A 9,251-nucleotide genomic window follows, 5' to 3' on the forward strand; every position below is an offset into this window, starting at 1 on the left:
AAAAAATAAGGCCACCGTTACACTGAACAGAAATTGTATTAAATGAACCGTTTAACTTTATCGAAATTTCTGTTCCTAACACAGCTGCTTCGTGTGGAAGTGGATACTGGCCAGTATTCAGATGGCAGTGGAGATGGGTATGGCGTGGATGGAAATGAATTTGGATTGAGGTTAGGGTGAGCATTTGTTTATGCGCCGGCTGACAATGGACAGAGAAGTTATACCAGTGGCTATCTCATCAGTAGACCGAAACCAGCAGAGTTTGTTGACGACTTTACATGTAAATCACTTTACATACCAATTATCTATCGATAATTCGGCTTAGAATGTAATTGTCAAAACATTGTCACGTACATCACGATCCATAGATTATGTCGAACAGTGCTCATAATCTTTGGTGTTGAATTAAACACTTATCAATTAGAAATAAATGTTTGATTTTTCTCATCTAACCTGTTTACAAATGGAGAATGGGGGGGAGGGTCATGTTTAATTTAACAAACCATCTGTGATTTCCTCCGGCCCTTCCCGACGAGTAAATACTGAAGGCTCCCTAAGTACATGGTGAGTGGGGCAAGGAAGGATCAACATTTGAGGGCGTTTTATAGTAGAACTAACTCATAAATAATAACATGTAATAAGGTCGTGGGGGGGGGGGGCTTGCCATGGAATTTTGTAAAATACACAAATATCGGTAGGGGTTGGCAGGAATAGGACTACAAATAATGTTGGGTACATTTTTGAAGGCCAATAGTTTTTCCTTTATAAGGGCTGCTAATAAATGTTTAGCCAAAATATATTCCATAATGTACACACTTTTTCATTGCAGGGCATTACAAGAATACACAAACTTTGACTCTGGTGGATTATAAGAATACACACACTTTGATTGTAGTGAATTATATTAATGGTGCACACACTTTGATTGTAGTGGCCACAAGAATGTGGGCACTTTGATTGTAGTGAATTACAAAAATAAACACACTTTGATTGTGGTGGATTACAAGAATGTACACACTTTGATTCTAGTGATCGAATAATATGAATGCACACACTTTGATTATAGTGGAAGAATGTACAACTTTAATTGTAGTGGATTACAAGAATGTACACACTTTGTAGTGCATTACAAGAATCACATATTGATTATAGTGGATTACAAGAATGTAAACACTTTGATTGTAGTGGATTACAATAATACTCACACTTTGAGTGTGGTGGATCACAAGAATGTATACACTTTGACTTTAGTGAATTACAAGAATGTACACACTTTGATTGCAGTGCATTACAAGAATGTATACACTTTGATTGTAGTGGAATAACAGAATGTATATATGTCTTAAACGTTTGTAAACAAGTGTATGGCACAAGCTTAATTTGCAAAAAACAACAACTTGAAATTCACTAAAAATTAAATCATATTGATTACTGCATGTAAAAAGTATAATATGTTCTAAAAGTGTGTAAACAAGTATGTCTTTAGTTGTGACTTGAATGTTTCGATCGATACCGCTCTCCTAATGTGAATTGGGAGAGAGTTTCATAATTTACACGACCGGCAACAGAGAAGGCACGATCTCCGTACCAGGGACGTATAATCTGTTTATACGTCCCTGTCCGTACGGAGTAGTTGCAACACGCGGAATGGCAAGTGTAAGCCGAGTACTGGAACGTATTTCTATACACTTTGATTGTAGTGGATTACAAGAATGCACATACTTTGATTGTAGTGCATTACAAGAAAGTATACACTTTGATTGTAGTGGATTACAAGAATGTAAACACTTTGATTGTAGTGGATTACAAGAATGTACACACTTTGCCAGTAGTGGATTACAAGAATGTATACACTTTGATTGTAGTGGATTACAAGAATGCACACACTTTGATTGTAGTGCATTACAAGAATGTTTACACTTTGACTGCAGTGGATTACAAGAATGTATACACTTTGATTGTAGTGCATTACAAGAATGTACACACTTTGATTGTAGTGGATTACAAGAATATACACACTTTGATTGTAGTGGATTACAAGAATGTATGCACTTTGATTGTAGTGGATTACAAGAATGTATACACTTTGATTGTAGTGCATTACAAGAATGTACACACTTTGATTGTAGTGGATTACAAGAATGTACACACTTTGATTGTAGTGGATTACAAGAATGTACACACTTTGGTTGTAGTGCATTACAAGAATGTACACACTTTGATTGTAGTGGATTACAAGAATGCACACACTTTGCCTGTAGTGGATTACAAGAATGTATACACCTTGATTGTAGTGGATTACAAGAATGCACACACTTTGATTGTAGTGCATTACAAGAATGTATACACTTTGACTGCAGTGGATTACAAGAATGCATACACTTTGATTGTAGTGCATTACAAGAATGTATACACTTTGATTGTAGTGCATTACAAGAATGTACACACTTTGATTGTAGTGGATTACAAGAATGTACACACTTTGATTGTAGTGGATTACAAGAATGTATACACTTTGATTGTAGTGCATTACAAGAATGTACACACTTTGATTGTAGTGGATTACAAGAATGTACACACTTTGATTGTAGTGGATTACATGAATACACATACTTTCATTTTAATGAATTATATGAATGCACACATTTTGATTTCAGTGGATTGCAATAATGTACACACTTTGTAGTGAAATAATGTATCTACACACTTTGATTGTAGTGGATTAAACAGATATCTTTACTTTGATTGTAGTAGATTTCAAAAATATATACACTTTGATTGTAGTGTATTTCAAGAGTGTACACACTTTGATTGTAATGGCATACATGTTTCAGAGTGTACAAGTAACACTGAAGTAAAGCACTTTGACTACGTGCCACACTCGTTTATAGCATTCATATTAAATGTAAAAGTATACTCGTTCAATTGGTTTATTTACAAGTCTAGCATGTGGCCTTTCTAATGTGTTTAGTTACCAAGTGAAAGAGTATACTTTTACACTTGATATGGATGCTATAAACAATTATTGTGGTATGTACAGAATGCGCTTTACTTTGGTGTTATGGGTTGTATATTTCTTTGTAAAAGCCTGTAGCAAACACAACTATCCAGATGACTATAATGACTAATCCAGCTATGGTTGCGGCTATGTTTAAGCCCTTAGCCGATTGTGATGCTTCCTGTGCCTGATGCATATCTCCTTTCTCCAGGGCAGTCTTCACCTAACAAAAAGTAAAAAAAATATATAAACATTGTAACATAAAACTAGCGCCAATGGCGTTGAAGCACTAAGTATAGGTGTTCATTTGCTGAATGATTATCTAGTTGCCTATCCAACCTTGTTATTATCTTTGCAATATACACGATCATTTGACTGATACTATGGGCTTGGTCATGTTGCTAGGCATATTTGCATACATTTGTTGAATGTTTATTCATTAGTATATTAATCCCTGTTATTATCTTTGCAATATATTTGACCATGGGCGGTGTGGTCTTTATGCTAGGCATATTTATATACATTTTTTGAATGTTTCCTCACTTGTCTAAGAATCCCTATTGTTATCTTTGTGAATTACGCCACCGTTTGGCTGTAGCCATGGCTGTGGTCACGGTTGCTAGGAGTATTTGCATACATTGTTTGAATGTTTACTCACTTGCCTACCAGTTGATGTTGTTATTTAACCAAAATATACTGCCATTTAGTTGTTGCTAAGGGCGTAGTCATGGTTGCTAGGGCCAATTGTGCCAAAATGTTTTGAAGACGATCTGCAGAAAAACACTTCTAGAAACACCTCACCAAATGTCATTCTCATTGACCAAGTACTTTTTGAGATACTAGTTTTTGACCAAAATTCTCATTTTAGACCTAATTTGCATATTACTGAGATTACTGAGATCATTATATGCATAATATTTCTTCATATATACATCCACAGATACATCCCCATTAAATTTCAACCCAATCTGCTCAGTAATTTTGGAAGTAAAGATTTTTTACCAAAAAGACATATTTTAGCCTTAATTTGCTTATCACAGATGGGATCATCGTGTCATGAACAATTTTTAATCTAAACACCCTTAAGAATGTTTCCACCAAGTTTCAGACCGATCTGCCAAGTAGTTTTTGACTGAAAAATCACATTTTTGATCCAAATCACACACTGGTGGTAAGATCGTTTTGATGTGAACAATTCCCAACTAGACACCTTAGGTAATACACCCACCAAATATCATGGCAATCTGTCAAGCGGTTTTTGACCCTAAGTTGTTTACACACACACACACACACACATCCACAGACAGACAGACAGACAGACAGACAGACAGACAGGCACTTTGCCATGCCTGTAGCACCACTAAACCTTATCAGTTAAGTTCATTTTGAGCTAAAATAAACAATATTTATCAAAATAGAGACTTAATTATGGCCATATAGTAGATTGTTCGTGGCAATCAAGTTTGACATTTGTATGCCTGTATATACTTACAAGTATACACTTGCAATTTAGCCATAGCTTTGATTGGAACATACGGGTGACTAGTAAGTTTGATGGAACTCACCATATTGGGCAATACGAGTGAAAATTAACAATACAATTTGTAAGATTCCTCTTATATTTTGCAATATAAGGGACTGAAAATCGTAATAAATACAAAGAAAAGAAATGGTTTCAAAACGTAGACTTCATTCGGTATACCATACAACTTGAAAATTTCGGCCACAACAGAGATTGCCTTCGGGGTGGTGTTATTGAAGTGGCCATATATAGGTGAGAATAGGGTATTTGTTTTGGATTGGTATTAAATAGGTAATACAACTTTACTCTGCTTTTGTACTCAAGAAAATAATAACATGAAACAACATAGCTCAAGTCTGTGTCTGTTATACAATATATTGCAAGTGTTAACCATACGTAGGTTTGTTATTGTATGCATGTCATAGAAAGTGATTTCTAAACATACGTGGCAAGCACAAATTTGTCATTTTAATCAAAGTTAACAAGATCTGTTAAACTTTCGCAGCATCGTGGCGTTTCAAAATATGGCGAAGCAATGGTTGAACTTAATATCTTGATGTCATGATTATTGTGTTTACACAATTTATTCACAAATTACTTCTAGCAACTGTTTTTTTAGAATTCTGCAATTTCTTAAGTTGCAAATGTGGATTTGGTTTGTTTTTAGGAATACATAGTTACGTTTGGTTTAATCATTAAAAATCCAAAATAAATACCCGGTCTTTGTCATCATATAGCCCTTAAGCAGGGCATTTTACATTACGATCAACATGACTGTGCAAACCTCATATACAACACTTACATCCATACACAGTCAATTTTCTTATTAGTCTCGGTGAAAGGAGCATCCATCGAAAACATACTTTACCAGATGCTAAAATCAAAGTTGGCTGACTTACTTCGTTAGATTTAAAAATGGCGATCAGTCCAAGTATCCAGCAGCAACAAAGACAATTCAATATGGACCAAACCATGTAATCATTTGGAGGTTCTGCAATAGTTGATTGGATACTACCGATTGGCATTGCCCTCAACTGTAAGTAATAGATTTACTCACATATTAATATAATAAAAGACAGACAGACAGACAGACAGACAGACAGACTAACACATACATACATACATACATACATACACATGCATACATACATACACACACACATACATACATACATACATACATACATACATACATACATACATACATACATACCTGTGCACGAACGTACGCATGCACGCACGCACATGCAGACAAGCATACGTACAGTATACATACATACATACATACATACATACATACACACACACACACACACACACACATACATACATACATACATACATACATACATACATACATACATACATACATACGTAGCAACACGTGTAGTATTCAAATGGTTGATTGAGCGCCATACAGTTTTGTTAACAGGTGTACATGTACTGTGTTAAAACTATTCTGTTCGTCGGAGTTCAGTTCATAGTTTGCATGGTTTGAATGGAGATGGAACGAAGAGTTTTACTACTTCGACTTATTTGACACAGAAAAACCAATATATATTTGAAAATGTTACCATTTCTGAGAACAAGTATTGAACAAGAATGTCGTGTTAGGGACATTCCGGCGCTACAATCGCCAAATTTGAAGACACTAATACTGACAAAGTTGAAGAACAGAAGATAAAGCAAAATGAGGAAGTACGAATTCGGGATTACACGTCGAAGTGAAGATTAATCAAACGGAGGGATATGTGGTATATGTAAATATATGATTGACAAGAAATAATTGAGCTAATATGTGGATTGAAATAAATGTTTTGCCATCTTCACCTGCTTGATTGGTGTTGTTTAATCTGTACAAGAATGTGCAGTGTAATATTGCACTAGTCCAGTGCATTACCTTGATATTCCATCATGCTAGAGCAATATCTGGATATTGCACTGGACGAGTGCAATGATTACACAATGCCAATGCAATCATATAGATAACGCACTAGAAACGTAAAATGGTGTTATCACTGAATTATACCATGAAGGCAGAAAATTATGACGCCTGGTACAAGTGAAGAATGAATATTATGTTACACCAAAGTACAGCGTATCCACACTCATGAATGGTCTCACTCTCAATGTTGGTAAGGTCGTGACAGTACGACAGGTATACACACTGTTATTAACAACAGAAGGGTCATGACCTGACCTCATTGCTCTAGAGTTTATATGTTTTCGCACTAATCGAAGACTTTCATAAACTCACTTGTCTTACAGAAATTCACTGACCGAATTTGTTTGCAATAAAATGCTTAGTTGCAATGACAGTTTCGAATTTCGGGTGAAAATATACCTACCTCAGGTGGTTGAGGCATATCGCCAACATGTACTTCAGAAGTTGTATATGGTGGCAATTCGTTTTTGAGCAAATCGCCTAGGGTAAGAGACATAAACGTTGTGTTAATTAAATCATAAAGTTCCCATGTCCTGCAGTGGATTGCAAAATATCGTCAAACGGTTCTGTTTGACACAACCACTCAGAAACCAATGGATACAGTTTCCTGCAACATTTTGTCTAAATGAAATGAACTGACATGTCACCACACACAGAGTCGACTTGTTTCAGTGTGTTGGTTTAAATGATGTATTGCATTGAGACTAAATGAATCAATAAATTGCAATCTTGCTATTACAGTGTGGTACGTATGTACAATGTCTCTCATTGTTTTCTGCATGGTTGTATCAAACAAAGTCACTTATTCAGAACAGCATTTTGAAATTCGCTGTATTTACATATAGTCAACATGTTCAATAAGAGCAGTGTGGTCTAATCACGGCAATTCGGTAGGTAATATTAATTGCAATCCTGATAAAATGCCAATATTGTCGTATAATATCAAATAATACACCTGGAAGTATCAACTAAAGCCTCAAGCACATTCGTCCTCACATTGTTCAAATCTTAATCTAGTTCCTGGCGACCGTATTTCGATTTACGCCACTTAATGTAATGTGTGGAGATAACGTTAGGGTAAATCGCGGAACTCTTTTGGAACCATAGTTAAAAGTTGGCCCTGGGTAAAGAGTTACGAATGTGAGAAATTATCACCGCACCTTTAAGAAACCAGACAAATTTGGCTTACTTTTTTCGTCATGTCCTTCCATGTCTTCAGCTTGTGAACTGGTTGATTGACTTCGTATAAGGAAACAGAACTAAAGTCGTAAAGCGTTGGTATTTTAAAGGTATATTTACCGCAACGGGGACTATTTTCTTGACTATTTTTGCTCTTATTTTCATTATGACCTCGTGTTCAAAGCCAAACAACCTTCCATAAATGTAGAAAATGATTATTAAAGAATATTAACAACGTTGATTTTATTATTGTAAACCTTCAAAAGCCGCGCAAGTATACATCGACCTTGGAAAGACTTTTGAGGTCAGTGCGCTATCAAAGTAGACTGCGCATGCTCTATTTCTCCAAAGTTGTAATCGGAGTTTGTCGACGCGACATGGCTTAGCGATGTGCGATGTCACGGTGCGGCTAATTATGCTGACATCGTCTGGAAAGAAACGTGCCCAGATTTGGAAAAACGAGGGAAAAATCAACATTCGAGGTTGAGAAACATCGTTGGAAGGAAATTAGTCGAGCTCACAAGGACAGTAGCAAAATTCCTGATTGGCTGGTAAGTCAAACTTTATAGAGTTAGAATGATCATGACTTGATGTTGTTGTTTTGACTGCAAATTTGCTGGAGCACAGTGTAGCGTTAGTTTCGATTTTGAGTGTTCTTGTCTTTAATTTTCATAATATTTTCATGCTAGAACTAATAAATATTCAAATGTATCTGTAAGCCATTCAAAACAGTCAAAATGGCGATGCTTAGATTGCTGTTTTCTCAGGAAAATATCATACAAATCTTGCTGCTACAAATGTATCAATCTCTATACTACGTAGAAATATTTAGAAGGGTGGACATCTTTTTTCGTGAACAAAACTCACATTTGTTCAACAAACACATACCTGCATGAAGAAAAGTGCCAAATAAAGTTATACACTATCACTGGGGCAAAAGATGTTTTTGTAACTGTAAATGGACCTTTTACAATAAGCGAGCACTGTATAAAATCCTCTGTATGTCAAAGGCAAGCAAGTGACGTAACTGTCAAATGTTCATTTCTGATTGCCCGAGAAAGAGGCGTTGACTAATGACGTCAGATGACCGCTGCATTTCAAAATCAAAATTGTTATATTTTGTCTGTAGCCAGGAAAACAACAACCTAAGAAATATTACACGCCTCTATGGTACTACCTCCGGGCTACGACCACGGCGGTCAGTTGTGAATAAGATGTCTCATTTGACAAGTCACGTTGCTAAAGTTTTAAGCGTGCTCTCGCTGTCTCGTTCAAAAAAAATATTATGCATATAGTTACTTTATCATTTTGACAGCATTGAGGTAGTTTGTTACATCTTTTGGGTCATGAGGGGGGTCCTGTAATTATATTGAAGTTTGGAAATGTCAGATTTTTTGGGGCAGGCAAGAGCATAATAACTGAACTTTGTATGAAGATCGGCTCCACGCTGGGTTTGTTTGTGTCGGTGTAGTTTCGCAGACGTCGGAAAGATAGAAAGCTTTTTTAAAAATCAAGGCGGAAATTAAAAACCCAGTGTTACAATTTAATTATTGCTATTAATTTTGAGTGAAAACCCCCGGAAAGATAAAAAGCTTTGAAAAAGTAAT

General features: G+C 35.8%; 1 protein-coding gene across 1 annotated transcript; it reads right to left on the bottom strand.

The window, feature by feature from the left end:
- Positions 1–1,071: 1,071 nt before the first annotated feature.
- On the bottom strand, positions 1,072–7,703 carry LOC144438429 (dispanin subfamily A member 2b-like). The gene is made up of 4 exons (XM_078127456.1): positions 7,655–7,703; positions 6,869–6,945; positions 5,420–5,554; positions 1,072–3,221 (listed from the first exon to the last, which is right to left on the bottom strand). The coding sequence occupies exons 1-4, from the start codon at positions 7,674–7,676 to the stop codon at positions 3,060–3,062; spliced, it is 396 nt and encodes a 131-aa protein (XP_077983582.1). The 5' UTR covers positions 7,677–7,703; the 3' UTR covers positions 1,072–3,059.
- Between the last annotated feature and the right edge of the window lie 1,548 nt (positions 7,704–9,251).

The sequence above is a fragment of the Glandiceps talaboti genome, chromosome 1, assembly GCF_964340395.1.
Source record: "Glandiceps talaboti chromosome 1, keGlaTala1.1, whole genome shotgun sequence".
NCBI classification, from domain to species: Eukaryota; Metazoa; Hemichordata; class Enteropneusta; family Spengelidae; genus Glandiceps; species Glandiceps talaboti.

Excerpts from the sequence above, each read along its gene's own strand:
- LOC144438429 (XM_078127456.1), bottom strand. The coding sequence starts at position 7,676 with ATGGAAGGACATGACGAAAAAA. Across the intron at positions 6,946-7,654 it reads GGAAGGACATGACGAAAAAA|GCGATTTGCTCAAAAACGAA; the intron begins GTAAGCCAAATT and ends CTCTTACCCTAG. Across the intron at positions 5,555-6,868 it reads ATATGCCTCAACCACCTGAG|TTGAGGGCAATGCCAATCGG; the intron begins GTAGGTATATTT and ends TATTACTTACAG.